Below are 20512 nucleotides of genomic sequence, written 5' to 3' on the forward strand. Positions count from 1 at the left end.
ACCATCTTACACTCACAAAACCTATTCCTTATATTAAGGCAGTTCTTCTCTTTAATGCTTAGAAACTTACACATGCAGGCAGACACATGCATATTCACACATACAAAAGGAGTCCAAAAAAAAATTAGAACTTACTAGCACAATCTGGCCATTCAGTGGAATATGGCGGTCTCCAGATACCATCTTCATAAGCACAATAATACTTGTCAGTAGACCCTTCTGTGAAATCATACCCTTCTAAGCAACTCAACGTGCAATTAACTCCAGTATTATCTTGAGTACATATAAAATCTCCATTTATAGGTGTAAATGGAACTTCACAGGGGGAACCTATGGGGAAAAATGTATAATTAATGTACAGTGGTATAAGAAATATAAAATCCAGGAGTCCAAGCTGAATTTTGAAAAAAAAAATTTCCTCTTATCCACCACTATTCCTAGAAAACTCTCATAATAAATCCTTAGGGTGGGATAGCTGGAATGTCTGCTTTTTGACTGCCAGGTGGGTATAGTTGAAAAGCTGTACCCATGTATAATTATGTACAATTAATTACCCATGTGTAACTGTACGTATTTTATGAAAAGCTAAAATTATTTCTGATTTGAAGTGATTTTTGACATTCCTTTAACAAAAATGAAGACCAGATAACATTACATAAAAAATACATTTTCAGAATCTGTTTCCTCAAGCATTCAAAATAGGATCATGACAATAATACTTTGTAGCTTTGGAGGAAAATGCTAATAAGTTTTAATTAAGACTACTCCAGAAGATGGAGTTCTCACTTTGGCACAGTGGGTTATGACTCTGACTGCAGTGGTTTGGGTTGCTGCAGAGTTGCAGGTTTGATCCCCCGCCTGGCACAGTGGGTTAAAAGATCTGGCATTGTTTCAGTTGGAGCTTGGATTCAATCACTTCCCATGCTGAAGGTGCAGACATAAAAAAGAAAACAAGTCTACTCCAGAAGAAAATATCTTTATTTACCATGAAGTTAAGGAATAATCATTGGAAACCTCAAGAAAATCTTCCAATACCCTAACTTTTAAAATCTACCACTCATAGCCTATTTTCTTTCACAAAATAGAATGCAAGAGCAATTGCGTATACCCAATGTCAACTAGATTTCTGGACACTTGTGAAGAGCATACCTTTAATGACAATGTGGATGTCACAAGTTCTGTTATTGCCTGAGGGGTCAGTGGCTGTATACCGCACGACTGTCTCCCCATGAGGGAAGAGGTCTCCTGGTGAATGACTTCTGGTGATGGCCAACATGGCCCCTAGAAAGGAAAGAAGGCCAAAGAAGGAATCAAACCCAGGGGTTATTGTGGGCAGTCACTTTGTTTGATTTGGATTTTCAGTGTCCATTTATGCAAACCAGCTGGACATTCTATTCGTATTTATTTGGCCACTTGTAGAAAACAAAAGACATAATCTTATACTATAACACAGAAACAGTTGACTCAAAATCCTCATTAAATTAAGGCACTCGTTCTAAATTATTTTCCTTCTCTGTGAATATTGAAAATTTAACTAGGAAATTGATTTAATTTGCATTTTTATTGTTTTCGGGGGTTTGGTGAAAGCTTTCAAGTGAACTTCAGTTGTATTTATTTATTTTCTTCTGTTTTCCTGCGAACGTTCATAACTTTTTTGGCAAATGTTTCATAACTGAGTATGAATACGTAGAACTACATTAGATTTACCAATAGGATGTATAAATTATGCCTTCTAATGGAAGCCTAAATACTCAATGAATTTATTAGAACACTTTCAAATAAAACATCTTGCAGTTTTAATAAATGTCCACTGAATACTGAATGAAAGGAAAAGCCATAAATAGGTAAGATTATTAATGTTAAATTATATATAATTATCCTAGCATTAAAACATATTACCATATATAGTTACTCATTCTACTTCAATAGAATTTGTTTTTCATTTCTGTTTTATATTTGTAAAAGCTTTGTAAAATAAAGTATAATTTGTTTAGCATGCTGACCACAAGATCCCTGCATTCTCACCTGAGTTGTCTGAGAACTGAGGCTCATCCCAGGTGGCAGGATGCTCCTTCTCTGAGACCTGGATGGGAGGCGGGGACCTACACCGGTCTATGCTCGGTGGTTCGACATCTAAAGAATACGAAATCAGAGAATGAAGTCACAACCGATGTTCAGAAATGATGAGGAGGTTTGCAAGATCGAATAGAAGCCTATTTGAGCGGGCAGAGACGCCTGACCTTGTTAGACACAAGGTTGGTCCTGGGCTCCTTTGGTTATGAGGTATGTTTTATCCCTGATCTCAACATGGAAAGAAAAGGCCGATTCTTGCTATACCTCCCTCTGCCAGCTGAAGAAGAAATACCAGATTACTAAAATCACCATGAACTCTATGAGGTGAAAGGCATTTCGAGATGTGGTGAGTGTTCAGTTTGTAAGTTTTGCCAGTGGTAGTTGAGTTGATCCAGCTAAAAGTGAAGAGAACCTCCCCAGGTAACTGGAAAGCTTGAAAGGACCAAAGCATCATTTCAATGGGATCATTCCCATGATCCTCCTCTTAAAGGAAAAGTCAAGCCAGGGCTGATGGATGGCTACATGGAAGGATAAATGGGCAGAGATCTGAGTCATGCTGTAGAATGCGGAAGATGTTTAAGTGAGAAAGTGACATTGCTGGAAGGCCAGGAGGTTAATGTCTAAAGGTGGGACTCTGGAGTCTGATTCCTAAGGTTGATAAATTCCAGGTAAAGAAAAGAGCCAGGTGTGGACATGAGAACAGGGGGGCCAACCATGTTGCTAAAAATGCTGGTATTTCGTTCTTTTTGATGGCTGAGTAATATTCCATTGTGTATATGTACCACATCTTCTGGATCCACTCCTCTGTTGATGGACATTTAGGTTGTTTCCATGTCTTGGCTGTTGTAAATAGTGCTGCAATGAACATTGGAGTACATGTGTTTTGTGAGTCGTGGTTTTCTCTGGATAGATGCCCAGGAGTGGGATTGCTGGATCAAATGGTAGTTCTATGTTTAGTTTTCTGAGGAATCTCCATACTGCTTTCCACAGTGGTTGCACCAATTTAAAATCCCACCAACAGTGTACTAGGGTTCCTTTTTCTAGGGTTCCTAGAAACTATCATGCTAAGTGAAGTCAGCCATACAATGAGACACCAACATCAAATACTTTCACTGACATGTGGAATCTGAAAAAAGGACAGACAGAACTTCTTTGCAGAACAGATGCTGACTCATAGACATTGAAAAACTTATGGTCTCCGGAGGAGACAGTTTGGAGGGGGGGGATGTGCTTGGGCTGTGGGATGGAAATCCTGTGAAATCAGATTTTTATGATCATTATACAACTACAGATGTGATAAATTCATTTGAGTAATAAAAAAATGGAAAAAAAAACCAGGGGGGCTAGAACAGAGAGGGGTGAAAGCCACAGTGGAAATGATAGAACTACAAGTCTGCTGCTCAGCACTATAATCCACATTGAAGGAGGGGTTTGAGGGGACAGGGTGAGCCTGGTTTCAAAGCTCTGATAGAATGTGGTGGAAAATTTAGGATGCCAGTAAAGGACAACAGAGAAGGAGGAAATTTTAATATAACTTCATGCATTTACATATTTGAAATGTCCTTCTGTCTGTAATAACATGCCTTTGAGGGAGACTGGACAAATACTAATTTTCTAATTATATAGGTGAGGCATCTCAAACTAGGCAAACTTAAGACACTTGGCTGAGGTCATTCAACTGGTAAATTTCAGTCACAGGCATCAAGACTAGGATGATATATGATCTATGATAAATGGAAACACATACTCTGAAATTAAATGAGCTATACCTGTGAGAATATATAGATTTCCATTTTAAGCTAAGTCTTAATGAATACATATTGAGTTTTCCTCTTTTCCTCATGCTTGTCATTTCCTTAGTGCAGTTCTCTTGGTTTACTATTTTCCTAGGCTGCAAAGTCTGTCGCGCAGAGATGGAGCCTCTTCTGCTCACATTAGCTGCATGGCACAGCACCTGGCCCATAACAGAGGTTCAAGAAAAGTTGCTGGATAAAAGAAAAGAAGGAGGGAATGCCCACAGGAGGCCAATGCACTCGGAGAATGCTGAATCACATCAATTCAGAGTTAAAATTTAAAAATCCGGAATTTCCAGTGTGGCTCAGTGGAAACAAATCTGACTAGTATCCATGAAGATGTGGGTTTGATCCCTGGCTTCACTCAGTGGGTTGGGGATCTGGTGTCGCCAGGAGTTGCAGTGTAGGTTGCAGATGTGGCTTGGATCCTGAATTGCTGTGGCGTAGTGTAGGCTGGCGGCTACAGCTCTGATTCAACCCCTAGCCTGGGAACCTCCATATGCCATGAGTGCAGCCCTAAAAACCAAAAAAAAAAAAAAAAAAAAAAGGAAAGAAATTAAAAATCTGACAATATTGACCTACCTTCCCAAAAGCAGTTGCAAATGAAAGAGTTCCAGGAGTTCCCATCATGGCTCAGCTCAATGGTTAACAAACCTGACTAGTATACATAAGGACCCAGGTTTGATCCCTGGCCTCGCTCAGTGGGTTAAGGATCCAGCGTTGCTGTGTCTGTGGTACAGGCCAGCAGCTATAGCTCCGATTCGATCCCTACTCTGGGAACCTCCATATGCCGCAAGTGTGGCCCTAAAGAGATGAAAAAAAAAAATGGTTTCAAGATTTTTTTCAGCTTATCTGATTTTAGCCAAACAGTTTAAAGTTGAAGCTCAGGGACAAGAGAGCAATAGATGAGGCCAATGGCTGTCAAAGAATTGGAGGTCCCACCAGATGTATTGCCTCCAAAAGAGAAAGTCCATATCCAAGCAAGTGAGGCAGCATTCTGGGAATGTTAAGCAAAAGCATTCCTGTTTCCTCTCATTTATCATTAAGACACCAACACCCTATCATCTGAGGAAAACAAGAACATGTAGGCTTTGGAATATTTTTCTGTCTCTGTCTCCCCCTCCTTCCCCCCCCCACCTTCCCTCTCCTTCTCCTGTCCTGCCTCCCTCACATTTCCTCTCTCTTTCACAATTTGAAAATTCAGCTAGTGTCTAGCTAGACACTCAAGCACATATTTTACATGTTGCCATGCTGACTCTTCATTGTAAAAAATTAAAACTTGGCCAACTCTTGAATCAGAGCACCATGAAAACAAATCCAACGTATTTTTCATGTGACTGGTAAAGTTCATGTTTAAAACAACACTGAAAAAGCAGTTAAATCAACTGAGCACTATGGCATGAACTAGCCTGATTTTTGTTCGAGTCTTTTTATTTACTTTTTTTTTATTGCTATTTTTAGGGCCGTACCCGCAGCATACGGAGGTTCCCACGCCAGGGGTTGAATTGGAGCCTCAGCTGCCAGCCTACACCACAGCCACAGCAACTTGGGATCCAAGCCACATCTGTGACCTACACTACAGTTCATGGCAACGTCGTATCCTTAAACCACTGAGCAAGGCCAGGGATCGAACCAAAACCTCATGGTTCCTAGTCAGATTTGTTTCTGCTGCACTACAGTAGTGAACTCCGAGTCTTTTTATTTGCTTTTACCAAAACCTATCATTTCTAGGGTAAGAAGCCAATTTGATACACTTTAGTTATTTCAACAGGTTATGTAACATTCTTAAAATGAGGTTATGTAACATTCTTAAAATAAGATGAATTTAATGTACTGAATTTTAAAATAAACATTAAAATATATCTGATGGAGGTTCCTTAAACTAAAAACAGAGTTACCACAAGATCCAGCAATCCCACTCCTGAATATATATCTGGAGAAAACTATAATTTGAAAAAAATAGCATGCACTGCAATGTTTATAGCAACACTATTTACAATAGCCAAGACATGGAAGCAACCTAGATGTCCATAATAGATAAATGGATAAAGATGTGGTACATATATACAATATAATACTACGTGGCCATAAAAAAGAATGAAATGCCACTGCAGCAACATGGATGGAACTAGAGATTATTATACTAAGTGAATTAAGTCAGATAGAGAAAGACAATATCATATAATATCTCATATGCGGAAACTAAAAAAAAATATAAAAATGAAATTTACAAAAGAGTAACAGACTCATAGAAAACAAATGTATGGTTACCAAAGGGGAAAGTGAGGGAGAGAGGGAGGGTTAAATTAGGAATTTGTTAGCAGATACACACTACTACATATTAAAAAAACCCAAAAAGGACATACTGTATAGCACAGGGAACTATACTCAGTATCTTCTAATAACCTATAATGGAAAAGAATATGAAAATAATAGATTTATATATATGTATAACTGCATCACTTTGCTGGACACCTGAAACATAACACTGTAAATCAACTATCCTTCAATTAAAAAATTAAATTAAAAAATATATACCTGAGACAAAAATAGCAAAATGTTAATATATTTACATAGAGCTTAATGCGGCAGGCACTACTTGAGGTGGTTTGCATGTCATAGTTAAAAATTTCACAATAACCTTATGAGGTAATATATTTATTCTATTTAGGGATGAAGAAACTTAGGCACAGAGAAGTATTGGTCACATTGACTTAAGTGGCAGAGCTGGATATGGACTCAAGCAGTTTGGGTTCTATGTCTGTGCTCTTGATCTCTCGAGAGAACTACATATCCTACTTCTCCATGTACTAAGTCTTGCTGGTGTGTATCTGGTATCTACCGACTATATATTGAATTGACTGAAAGCACAAAAACCAATTGGGAGATGATACAATAAAGCAGGCCAAAATTAAAAATAAATTAAAATAAAAAAGGACTGAGCTATAGCAGTGAGAAGTGAGGATGGAGATACTTGGACAGATTTCAGAGATATAAGGAGATGAAACCAGCAAAAATGGATAATTTATTGGATGTGGTGATAGAGAGAGAAGAGTCAAGAATGACTTTCAGATTCTTGCATGATAGGTAGGTCTGTGTTCTTTTTTATTTTATTTTATTTTTTTTTATTTTCCCACTGTACAGAAAGGGGATCAAGTTATCCTTACATGTATACATTACAATTACATTTTTCCCCACCCTTTGTTCTGTGCAACATGAGTATCTAGACATAGTTCTCAATGCTACTCAGCAGGATCTCCTTGTAAATCTATTCTAAGTTGTGTCTGATAATTATTTTATTTTAATTTTATTAGAGTATCATTGATTTACAGTGTTGTGTCGATTTCTGCTGTATAGCACAGTGACCCATTGTGATCCTCTATCATGGTTTACCCCAAGAGACTGGATACAGCTCCCTGTGCTGTACAGTAGGACCTCATTGCTTATCCATTCGAAATGTAATAGTTTGCATTACCAACCTCAAAAGCTCCATCCATCCCACTTCCTGAGATAAGAAATATCTTAGGTTTGGGTGAGTTTGAAATGTCTGTGGGGCATCTACATGGAAAAGCCTGGTAGGAAGTTTTATATATTGGTTTGGATTTCAGGAAAGAGATCTAATCTGGAGAGAAAAATCTGGGAGTTGGCAATTAACAAAATTACTAGGAAACTAGAGAGAAAGAGAAGAGGACGAAACCTGGAATCCAGGGGATGATTCAACATTTGAGAGTTGGTCTAAGGAAGAGAAGCCTAAAAAAAGCAATGAAGAAGGGTACATGAGAACAATGGGGAGAAAAACAAGACTGGTGTCAGAGAAGCGAGGAAAAAGGAGGCAGTTTTAATAAAAAGAGCTTCATTAATAATGTACAGTCAATGGAAACATTATGTAAAATTAGGATTAAAAAGGGTGTCTTAGGAGTAACTCTAGAAAGCACTGGTGATCTTGATGAAAGTAGTTATATGAGTTCAAGGAGACAGAAGCCAGACTTGAGTGACTTCGAGAATAAATGGCAGTTAAGCTGAAAGGGATGGCAACCATTGAGAACTTTCCAAAAGGATCATCTAGGAAGGAATCAGAGATACAATGATAGTTAAAAGTTACTTAGGTTTCAAAGAGGAAGTGGCTTGAGTTGGCTTCAGGGCCAGAAGAGAATCAGTGGGAAGGGACTTGTTGAAGATAAAGGAGAAGCAAAGTCCTTGAGGGTACTGGGTTATTTTCACAAACCAACCTAAGTAATTTGAAGACTTACCAATCACCTTGATGTGGAAAGTGCAGCTGGCTTGGTTGCTGGATAGATCAACTGCAGTGTATGTGATAGCAACATCTCCAATTGGGAAAAGATAAGGTGGGGTAAAAGCTGGGTAAACGTGGATTGACACCTTTTGGAGATGAATAAATATTTTGACAGTTAAAGTTAATATCAATAGCATATTTTTATTTTTTGGTTTATATATTAATAGCAAAACGGCACTGAAAATGACAATGATATTTTACATATAGCAAAAAGGAAAAAAAATATCAGGCACAGCCTTTGGAATATTTACTTCCAGACTATTCTATCTATACAGTTGATAGAGTTGGGATACATATAAAATGTTGTTCCTTGTTTCTTAAACATCGTTTCTTTAAACATTTTTATGCTCTTACATAGTTTTTAGAACCTATGATGTTGCTTAAATGTCTTCATAACCTACAGAATAAATATATGGTAATTTTAAAAAGAAAATCTATTCAAGGACATTGAAATTGGTCTCAAATTCTACTGTTATAAGCAGCACTAGGTTGAACGGTTTTACAGAGATAATTTAAAAATATTTTTATTATGTCCTTATAATAAGTCTCCAGAAACAGAATTATTAACCTCAAAGTCATTTACATTTTATTGGTAATAAAAATCAATTTGTTTCCCAAATAATGGTAAAAATTTGTATTCCCATTGTTCATAGTTGATGGTATCAGTGTCAAATTTTCCAAAGTTCTCTGATATATATTAAATATTATTAATTTTTAGTTAAATCCAAAACATGGTACCATGGTATTGTTTTAATTTGCAATTTCTTAACATCTTATGGTAAGATTAAATTCTCATTTGATTGTATGATATAGATATATTCTTTCCATTTTGAGTGGTATGTTCGCCTTCTTAGTTCATCTAAAAATTGTAATGTGATAAAGATAAGTTTATGTGGATATGCTATTGAATAAGCATCCTAACATTTGACAGGTTTGAAGCATTTTTCTCTACTTTGCTATTTGTCTTTTAATTGAATTGAAAAATAACTTGTATAGTCAAATCTATTTGTCTTTTCCATTATATTTTTAAAAAATATTTTATCACACAGGTTCTACATTTACTATAAATTCTCAGGGATCCTGAAGTATGTCCCTGCACTCTTCTTGGTGTTTGACAATGATGATCGTGATAATGATGCTGATAATGAATGTTTTCATTGGCCTTTTAGTGAAAAGTGGAAACTACACATCACCTATAGTACAGTTGGCCCTAGAAGTCATATTTGCACTTTAAAAATCATATTTAAAACTTACCTTGTCTTTTGTTATCTAAAGATAAATACCATGTGATCTCACTTATATGTGCCAAAAAAAAAAAAAAAAAAAAAAACCCAACAGGATCACATATACAGAAAATCGTTTTACAGTTGCCAGAGGAGGTTGTATGAAGATGATCAAAATAGATGAAGGTGGTCAAAAGGTACAATGTCCACTTATAAATAAATAAGTCCTGGAGATATAACATATAGAATGATAACTGTATTTAATAATATACTTTTTTAAAGTTATCACAACAGATTTTGTGTGTGCGTATGTGTGTGTGTATGAGCATACATGCGTTCCCTCCCACCACATGTCCTTCAATGGCACAAGTTACATACACATTTACACACATATATGCAAACCACATGCCATAAGGGCATCTTCATGTATATGAATACTAGAAGTATAGATTTAAGAGAGAGTTAAATTCCTAATTCCTTTTCTAGTATCTGATGGATAATTATCTCAAGCTACTCCATTTAGAATACTAAAATACTGTGTTCTGAATAAGGCCGATTTTTTAAAAAAGCTGACTAAGAAATACTGATGTTATTTTCTTCAGACTGATCAATATGCATTCATTTCAGGATCATATTTTTAAAAATAATGTTTATGAATAGGAACTAAGACTGATCCCACACCTTTTTAAAATTTTCTTAAAAGATCATTAGAGTCTAGCATGGGGCAAAGAATTCTCAGCCAAACTATCTTAGTGCATACGCAATACAACAAATCCGCAGAATGAAAGTTTACGTTTTTAGAAATTTTCACCTGAGGTTTCTAATGCAAAACTCAATGCTGATCCTTCTTCTACCAGATGAGGTATTAACATTTGTGAGTAGCATGTATCTAGAAAGAGTACTATCACTAGAGCATTAGTAAGTTTTCAATAGCACACATATTTGCAGTATATCTAGAATCCATTTGAAAAAGGATGCAAATTTTTGCTGAAACCTTACCTTTTCCCCAGAGTTGTCTTTAGCTGTTGGGATTTGCCAAGTGATATTAGCAGAGTCTTGCTGTTCTTGAGTCTCAGCCTCTATGTCTGCAGGACAGCTGATTTGAGGGGCTTCCACATCTGCCCAGAAAATATACCAGTTAGTTAACGTGTTGATGTGAAATTCTAAGTTATTTAAGAAAGGTAAGGAGGAGTTCCTGTGGCGGCTCAGCAGAAACGAACCCAATTAGGATCCATGAGGATGCAGGTTTGATCCCTGGCTTTTCTCAGTGGGTTAAGGATCCAGTGTTTCCATGAGCTGAGCTGTGGTGTAGGTCACAGATGCAGCTCGGATCCCGCGTTGCTGTTGTGTGCAGGCCAGCAGCTGCAGCTCTTGATTCAGCCCTTAGCCTGGGAACTTCCATAGGCCATAGGTATAGCCCTAAAAAGCAAAAAAAAAAAAAAAAAGAGAGAGAGAGAGACATAAAGAAAGGTGAGGAGATAGTAATACTCTGTGACTCATGTTTTACAAACTGTTTCCTGATTGATGTGGAATTTGCAGGTGCATTCAGGATAACGTACCTCAGCATGGCTTGTGAGGTGCTTCCTGAATGGGTACCTGTTACCCTCATAGCCTCATCCCTTCCCAATCCATCCCTGACCAGAACTCAGTCTCCATGTTAAATGCTCCCAGCCTCATGAGAGCTCCATGGTGATTCCTATCCCTGGGCCTTTGTCCATGTTCTTTTATTTTCCTAAATCAATGTCCTCTCTCCACTTTAATCAGCTACTTTAATTCTCAGCTTAGACCCAAGCTCCTCAGGTAGCTTCTCTGACCCCACTGGTCCATTTTAATGGTGCACTCCACCAGTTTCCACAGCCCTCTGTCCTTCCTAACCATAACTTGTGCCATTTCGAAACTAAACTTTCTTCTTCCCCTCCCACCCCCAAATTTAGGTTCTTTGAATGCCAGGATATATCTTGTATCATTGTATAATATAGTACCTGGAATATAACAGGAGCTTGATAAATATTTTTTGGATTAAAAAAAAAAACAGAAAAAAACGAATGTTGACTGTGGCAGGAAGGAACTGCATTTGAAAACAAGGCTTTCAAGTAAAATTAGTGTGCCAAATGTGCTGTCAAAACAAACAACAAATTAAAGCCAGTAATTTTTTTTTGCAGTGTGAAATTTTGCAGTACAGAGACTGAATTAGATATGGTAACATTCCACATAGCCACATAAGTCTCTGTAGAGCTAAGTTCTTATTATGCAATATGATAAATTCTCTTAAGTTATGTTAAATTAGGTCTTCTGTAACTTGCAGCTGAATATATCCAAACTGATTTGGGTCTCACCTTCTTGTTTCTTTAAAATTTTATTCAATTTTATTTTTTTTTTCTCAGAGAGCTAATACTTAGACAATTTTCCCCCACAAAGATGCATTAGGGCATTGAATCAAAAATCTAAAAAGGTATTTTATTTTTTCTTTACATGTGAGTAACAGCTTGAATGGATTTGGGATGTAAAGTTTATATCTATTTTCCCTCCTCTGTATTCTTAGGACACTGCTCCATTTCCTTTTGGCATTTAGAGTTGTAAATGAGAAATGTAACGTGAGTCTGATTCTTGTTTCCTTTGTGAAACTTCTCTTTTTTCTCTGGAAACTTCATTTTCTCCTTAACTTTGGATCTTGGATATTTCACTGGGTATTGTGAAATTATGCCTGCCCAACCCTCAGAGGCTTTTTTTTTTTTTTTTTTTTTTTTTGGCTATTCACTGCTTACTTGAATATGGATCCATAAACTTTTTTGGTAATGGGACTTATTTTTAAAATTTTTTATTGAACTACAGTTGATATACAATGTTGTATTAGTTTCAAGTGTACAGCCAAGTGAGTCAAATTTACATACATATACATATGTTTTTCAGATTGTTTCCCATTACAGGTTATCACAAGATATTGAATATAGTTCCCTATGCTATATAATAGGTCCTTGTTGGTGGGGGAGGGATACATTAGGAGTTTGGGATTAACAGATACACACTACTTTACATAAAATAAACAACAAGGTCAGAGGCTACTTTTGATGTGAAAGTTCAAGCCCTTCTGTAGTTCAGGGAAACTTTCTTCTTACCACAAGGAAAATTCTTTTCCTCCATCCCTTTCCCTCCCTCCTTCTGAAACTCCTTATTGAATGGGTATTGGGGTTTCTCAAACATAGGTATCTTTTAACTTCCATTTTTGGGCTTGATCTGTTGAGATATTCAAGTTCCTTGTTTATTAGTTCTCTATTCTGAGGAACTCTCAGTTTACTTCTTCAAATCATTAATGCTGCCTTCAGCAACATCCACTCCACTTCTTTGCCCTTCTCTTAGAGATATTTATATTTTCACTTCTCTTTCTTGCTCTCAAAGGCTCCTTTTCATAGCAACCTGCTCTTGTTGCAAGACAATGGCAATGTTCTCCTGTGAATGTATTGAGATGCAGGTTTCAAAGGGCTGAAGACTTGCTCTTAAAAAAAAAATTAATGTAGTCTCATCTGCTTTATATGAGCCAGAAATTCCTCCAGGATTTTTAACTCCTAGTGGAAAACTCACCTCATTTCCAGCTCGAATATTATTCTCAGTTTTCTATTTTTTCTGTCATTGCCTGGCATACTGTAGTTGGATTTTGTAAATCTGCCATTTTGAAACAGACATCTTCACAGCACATACTGGGGTTACATCTACCCTTTTCCCATGTGTTTGCAGCAAAAGTTGCAAAGAGAGACAGTCCCACACTATGCCCATGTGTCATTATATAGGAATTGGGTTTTTTTGTATTTTTATTTCCCCAATACATTATTTTTTTCTACTATACAGCATGGTGACCCAGTTACACATACATGTATACATTCTTTTTTCTCACATTATCATGTTCTATCATAAGTGACTAGACACAGTTCCCAGTGCTACACAACAGGATCTCATTTGAACCTGGCCAGTGAGGAAACTACCTTTACAAGCAGCTGTCTGAATCTTGGCACTCCATTTTCCTGAGGGGGTACATCTCACTTCTTCTCTGACTCCCGATAAAATGAATCCTTGGCGGCAACTGAGCTGACAGATCATCCCAGGTTTGGCCAGATGCTTGCCACAGCTGGGGGGTGACACGATGACACCTTTGGGCTTCTGAAAGGTGGAGCAGTGGCGCTCTATTGTAGGAGATCGAGAAAATGTTATTTGCGTTCCCACAATTTGCAAATGTCACAGATTTGCTTTACTCAAGAAAAATACAACAGTGCTGCTCCAGGATTAACCTAAGTCAATAAATGATGTCTACACATGACACTGAACAAATGTTGTATTGTAAATAGCTCAAGCATCTCTCTTTAGTTACCTTATGTTATTTTACCAGGATACCAAAACCTTGAAAGATTTCTAGCTAGGATTTTAATCAGTGCTGACTGTGACTTGAATCATTTGCTTGGAACACCTTCGTTCAGTTTGCAGAATATTACTTTATGGCTCTGGAGTAAGAGAATACTATATTCTTTTATAGAATATACTATTTTTTAAAAGTTTGAAAGAGTTTCATTGATACTTCTGTCCTTTATGGAGGAGTAATTAAATGCTGATAACATTTCCATTTCTTCGTAAATTACTCTTAGGTGACTATACATTTGCTTTTCTACTCTTTTCTTGATTCATTTAATAATTTTCATTTTCTTAGAAAATCAGGCATAACAAATGTATTACATAGTATTTTACTGTTCTTTTAAAAACTTCAGATCTCTATGTAGTTCTTTGTCATAGCTTCTTAGAAAGATTCTATTTTTGCATTTTTCTTTCTTCTATTTTCAAATATATTTTATTACTTTATCCAAAGATTTCCCTCTCATCCTACTGCATTTCATCCCCTACTACAGTTCATTTTTCTTTACTTATTATTACATACTTCTTTCAATTTTTCTTGCAATCATTCTTTTCCTAGCTTTTGAATTTGTTTATTTTCGTTTTTATCATTTAACAATGAAAAATATATAACTGTGAAATTATATCAGTGCATAATTTAGCCCATACTTTGGTTTTAGGATTTTCCCAATTTCATAGTTTATTTTCCAATTTTATTTTTAAAATTTATCCTTTGTCCATTTATTTCCTTTATTTCTCTTTGTACTGGAGTCTTTATAATTTTGTGTTTTTGCTAGTTCCATATGTCAGAAAATGTTGAGAACACTGACTTTGTTATATATGTTTCAAATAATCTTTCCTTTTTGCTGTATGCATTTTAATAATGTGGAGAATTCATTTGACAGAGAAATTAAAGTCTATTACCCTTTTGATTTATACATACATTAAAATTTATTGTCCTTTTTATTTTTAGAAAGTTCTTCTCCATTAAAAATCATATTTTTTCTTATATTTCACACTTTAATTTGCCTGATTAATTCATTAAATTAATTTGGTGATTTTTTAAAAAATGAGGTGAGAATCAAAACCAACTAATTTATAGATGAGTTGGTTTTTTCCCCACTGATATCAGAAATTTCCTTTATTGAATATTATATATTCTTCTATAAACTAATTTTTGTTTCAGTCATGTTTGCTTCCATTGCTCTGTGGATCATTCAACTGTTCATGTGTTATTTTAATCACTGTGGCTTCATAATTTGTTTATGATGGTGAGAAAAAGTTTGCACTCATTGTAACTCAAGTTCAAATTTTCTTGTTTTGCATCTATTTTCATTTCTATCAATTTTTAAAGTGGAAATTTTCATAGTAATTATGGTTGTCAGAATTTGGGGGCTACAGTGAGCTGTTCCGCAATAAATTATAGGTGAAGTTGTAATTTTGTCTTGATGGTTATACTTCATATCCACCAAGATTTGCATACACTTGAAAACATTACAGAGATATGCACAATAATTTGAATTGTTAAAGTTCAAATAATTTAAATTAAATTTAAGATTTAAATTTAAATTCTTTAAAGAATAACTCCACAGTAACCTTATTAAATGTATTACCGTTTTTTTTTTTTGTTTGTTTCTTTGTCCCTTTAGGGCCATAGCTGTGGCATATACAGGTTCCCAGGCTAGGGGTCCCAGGCCACAGCAATGTGGGATCCAAGCTGCCCTACACCACAGCTCACGGCAACGCTGGATCCTTAACCCACTGAGCGGGGCCAGGGATGGAACCCACAACCTCATGGTTCCTAGTTGGGTTCATTAACCACTGAGCCACAATGGGAACTCCTGTATTACCTTTTTTTTGTTTTTTTTGTTTGTTTGTTTGTTTTTGTCTTTTGGCTATTTCTTGGGCCGCTCCCACGGCATATGGAGGTTCCCAGGCTAGGGGTTGAATCAGAGCTGTAGCCACTGGCCTATGCCAGAGCCACAGCAACACGGAATCCGAGCCACTTCTGCAACCTACACCACAGCTCACGGCAACGCCGGATCGTTAACCTACTGAGCAAGGGCAGGGACCAAACCCGCAACCTCATGGTTCCTAGTCGGATTCGTTAACCACTGTGCCACCACGGGAACTCCTGTATTACCATTTTTAGTGACAAACTGGGTCCTTCAGAAGAAAAGCTGGTCAATCATGGAACCAGGGAAAGAGATGACTGTCAGGAATAAACATTAATACGTAGACAGTAGTTCAAGTCTAAGAAGACAATGTCCCAACTAAAGGGATTTATTGAGATTTGCTATTCTATTGTCAAAGCAGCCTTTTTATGTGATAGATACATCATTTTCACTTCCTTTAATTCTATGAACTATCTGGAAAAGTTGACTCCCTTTGTTTTGGTTTTAGGCCAACCAAGTCTGTGGTCTGGGAACTCTCATAAGTCTCTGCCTTCAGGGAAATACCATGTCTATCAGACCTATGTCTTTCAATACTCATAATAGTTAAGTATCTCATTGTTAATAAACTTTATTTTTTGACTGTGCCACCAACATTCAGAAGTTCCTGGGCCAGGAACTGAACCCACGCCATAGTAGTGACCCAAGCCACAGCAGTGACAATGCCAGATCCTAACCCACTGAGCCATCCGGGAACTCCCAATAGATTTTACTTTTAATTATTATAATTTTTAATGCTTACTACCCCTCATAAGTTTTCTGAGACTGCACAATGAGGGTCATCTCTTGGATTGTAAGCCCAACATCCTTCCTGGGGACACTCTCCCGTAGTACAAGCCCTGGATCCAATTCTAGGTTATATTAGAATAAACCTATAAATCAATGTAAAAGGAATTGAGATAGTTACACTATCTAGTTTTTCCACCCAGGATCCTGGCATATCTCAATTTATTCCCTACCCATAGTTGTTGTTCTTATCTTGGAAGTTGGTTATTTAATGACATACCTGTTAGTGCTCCCAGGTATACTGTATCTGACACATAGTAAGGATTCACTAAGTGGTAGATACCACCGTTTCATCATCATCATCATCAACATTGTTACTTTGTCTACTGAGTATAAGATGCAGCAAATTGGGAGAGCTACTGAGTATTCATTCTGGACCTCATCTCAGGAGTGAGATGTCATTACTCTCAGTGAAGCACAAGGCAGAAAATCTTCTGATACAATAAAATTTTATGGTCCATTTTTAAAAGTCACTGGTTTATAATTCTGTCCTCTCGTCAACAAAGTGAAGGTAAACTGTGTTTTAAAAAGTGAGGGAATTACACAACGTTCCCTGTAAAAACAATCCATCCAAATTGGCCCTAATTAAAACAAAAATCATTACCATTTGAAGCTGTAAACTTTAGGGAGTTGGAAAATTGGATTCTGGCATAGGAGTCTTTTTACCAATGGAGAGGGAAAAACCACATATTTGTTCATGTATCTATAGCACCATATATCTGTATATATGGAGGTGTATTGATACCCATTATGAGTCAGTTCATAGTTCTAGGTCTTCTCAGAAAACAGGAGGAATCAGAGAGCAAGAGAAATGAATCATCCAAGGCATCATGCCTTCAAAGAACTTACCCACACACCGGGGCTCTAGACCATCCCACTGGCCATTTACTTGACAGGTAAGCTTGGCACTTCCTTCTAGTCTGTATCCTTCATCACAGGTAACCAAACACACTGTCCTGTAGGACATTTCCCCCATAGAACAGCTGAGGTGGCCATGTTTGGGTTGGCGGAGACGAGGGCATATTCTCACTATACAGAATGAAAACAGTTAGATCACATTCTACTCAATAAGGACAAAGACAATAACTACATTTAATGACAACTACAAATTGCAAACAATAAATAACACACCCTTATTTACTGAGTTAGTATGAGATGATTAAAGGCCTATCTTTGTTTTCTTTTTGGTTTCCTTTGCTGTGCAAAAGCTTGTCAGTTTGATTAGGTCCCATTGGTTTATTTTTTCTTTTATTTCTGTTGCTTTGGGAGACTGACCTGAGAAAATATTCAAAAGGCTGAAAACAAAAAGACAACTAACAGAATGGGAGAAAATAGTTTCAAATGATGCAACTGACAAGGGCTTAATCTCTGGAATATACAAGCAACTTACACAACTCAACAGCAAAAATCCAACAACTGAACTGAAAAATGGGCAAAAGACCTGAACAGACATTTTTCCAAGGAAGACGTACATATAGATGACCAACAAGCACATGAAAAAATGTTCAACATCATTGATTACTAGAGAAATGCAAATCAAAACTACCATGAGATACCACCTCACACCAGTCAGAATGACCATCATTAATAAATCCACAAATAACAACTGCTGAAGGGAGTGTGGAGACAAGGGAACCCTTCTGCACTGCTGGTGGGAATGTAAGCTGGTACAACCAGTATGGAAGTACCTTAGAAATCTATACATAGAACTACCATATGACCCAGTAATCACACTCCTGGGCATATATTCAGACAAAACTTAAAAAGACACATGTATCCATATGTTCATTGCAGCACTGTTCACAATAGCCAAGACATGGAATCAACCCAAATGTCCACTGATAGATGACTGGATTAGGAAGATGTGTGGTGTATATATACACAATGGAATACTACTCAACCATAAAAAGAACAAAATAATGCCATTTGCAGCACCATGGATGGAACTAGAGACTCTCATGCTGAGTGAAGTAAGTCAGAAAGAGAAAAACAAATACCATATGATATCAATGATATCTGGAATCTAATATATGGCACAAAGGAACTTTTCCACAGAAAAGAAAATCATGGACTTGGAGAACAGACTTGTGGTTGCCAAAGGGGAAGGGGAGGAAGTGGGGTGGATTGGGTGTTTGGGGTTAAGAGATGCAAACTATTGCCTTTGGAATGGATTGGCAATGAGATCCTGCTGTGTAGCACTGGGAACTATGTCTAGTCACTTATGGAGCATGATAATGTGAGAAAATAGAATGTGTACATGTATGTGCAACTGGGCCACAATGCTGTATAGTAGAAAAAAATTATATTGGGGAAATATTGATTTTTAAAAAAGCCTATCTTTTATCAAATGTGTTGCCTGAACAGCATCACTGGGTTCAGCCTCTGACTATAGGTGGGAAACTTAAGCTATTTAGGTAGTCTGGCCCTCTGTGGATGCTGATGGCTGTGGGCTGGGGAAAGTTGACAAAGGGAGGTACTTCAGCCTTCAGCTGGGCCTTTGCTGTGATTTCCCAGGCTACATTCCAACAAAAAGAAGGGCTCTTTTCCAGAACAGAGATTTTAGATTCAACTTGGATTTCACACCTCATGGGCATATCCTGGGCCTTTCAACGATCCCAGCTGCTTGACAGCTGCCCAGCTTCTGCCATCTTGAAATCCAGTATTCTGCTCTGATCATGATTCTGGTCCTTTTAGCCTTTTACTCCTTGCTTCCCAGACGCGTACGGAAAATCCTAGTGCACGATGATAATCTTGACTTATATGGTATTTTGCTTTTGCTGCTGTGGCAGAGACTGCTAGTTGTCCATCCAATAACCATTCTTCCCAGTCTTATTCAGCACAGTAATATGCACAGCTAGAAGATAACAATTCCCCACTTCCTTCACAATGAATGAGAGCCAATGAGATATACACTAAGATTGTATGGGAAAAGCTTTTTAGTGGGGCCTGTCACAATTGAAGGAGTACTTTTTTGCCTTCCCCTCTTCTTCCTCTTTTCCCTAAAATACAAAATGAAGGATCACACCCCAGCATATTCCAGGATGCTATAGGATAAGTATCATGTCCTAAGATCATAAAGCAAAACAAATAAAAGCAGCCTGGATCTTCGTTGACAATGAAGCTATCACACCGGCTTTGGATGACCTACTTCTGTTCTATTTATTTTTTGTGTGCTTTTTAGGGCCGCACCTGTGGCATATGGAAGTTCCCAGGCTAGGGCTCGAATTGGAGCTGCAGCACCGGTATACACCACAGCCATAGCTATGCTGGATCCAAGGCACGTCCAAGACCTACACCACAGCTCACAGAAATGCGGGATCCTTAACCCACTGAGCAAGACCAAGGATCAAACCCACATCCTTGTGGATACTAGTCCGGTTCATAACCTGCTGAGCCACAACAGGAACTTTTAGATGAGAGGAAAACAAATCTTTAATTGTCTTAAGACCTTGTCATTTGGGTCACTGATGCCAGTAGCTATACCCACTACTTAACCCCTCTGCCTAGCATCAGTTTACTTCTCCTTTCTTAATTTTCTTGGGAAGATCTTTCTCCTCTTATAGCTCATGGGATTTGTGTGTGCTCTAGCCTTGCTCACGGGTAGAGCATGTGAGCCAGGATCACATTTCCTGGGTCTGAGAGGTGACCAGGTACAACTGGTGACATACTTCCTTTCTCTACCAGCTTTGAAACCACGATGAAAGAGCAGCTGGAAGGGTATTTACTAAGCTCTGGGTTCTGGAAAGGCCTCTGTGTCTCAGCCAGCCTCAACACCCCAGCAGTGGAAGCACGATGGGGTGTCCCGAGAACCATGCCTTTCTCCAGTGCTGCCACTTCTGACACTCTTGCCTCAACAATACCTAAATTACAAGAATTTCTTCTGCAGACTCCCAAATGACATCTGTGCTCCAAGTTCTTGCTAGAGTCTATCACCACCTAGTCCACCGAAATTCCATGAAGTGTCTTAGAGTCCATCACAATCAATCCCATCCCACCACACCCTGTTCACGACAATCA

General features: G+C 37.5%; 1 protein-coding gene across 1 annotated transcript in view; it reads right to left on the minus strand.

Annotated features, from left to right (window-relative positions):
* Window positions 1-20512, minus strand: part of SVEP1 (sushi, von Willebrand factor type A, EGF and pentraxin domain containing 1) — a 202198-nt gene that overhangs the window by 99779 nt on the left and 81907 nt on the right. Inside the window, exons 6-12 of the mRNA XM_003122075.6 lie at window positions 17345-17524; window positions 13361-13558; window positions 10383-10501; window positions 8117-8246; window positions 2026-2133; window positions 1150-1281; window positions 136-330 (exon numbers count right to left, since the gene is read on the minus strand). Coding sequence (XP_003122123.3) covers window positions 136-330; window positions 1150-1281; window positions 2026-2133; window positions 8117-8246; window positions 10383-10501; window positions 13361-13558; window positions 17345-17524 — 1062 coding nt within the window. The remainder of the gene's footprint in view (window positions 1-135; window positions 331-1149; window positions 1282-2025; window positions 2134-8116; window positions 8247-10382; window positions 10502-13360; window positions 13559-17344; window positions 17525-20512) is intronic.

The sequence above is a fragment of the Sus scrofa genome, chromosome 1 (genome assembly GCF_054392235.1).
Source record: "Sus scrofa isolate SSC_HxYL_T2T_F1_AM1 chromosome 1, Sscrofa_HxYL_maternal_Yorkshire_Landrace_v2.0, whole genome shotgun sequence".
NCBI classification, from domain to species: Eukaryota; Metazoa; Chordata; class Mammalia; order Artiodactyla; family Suidae; genus Sus; species Sus scrofa.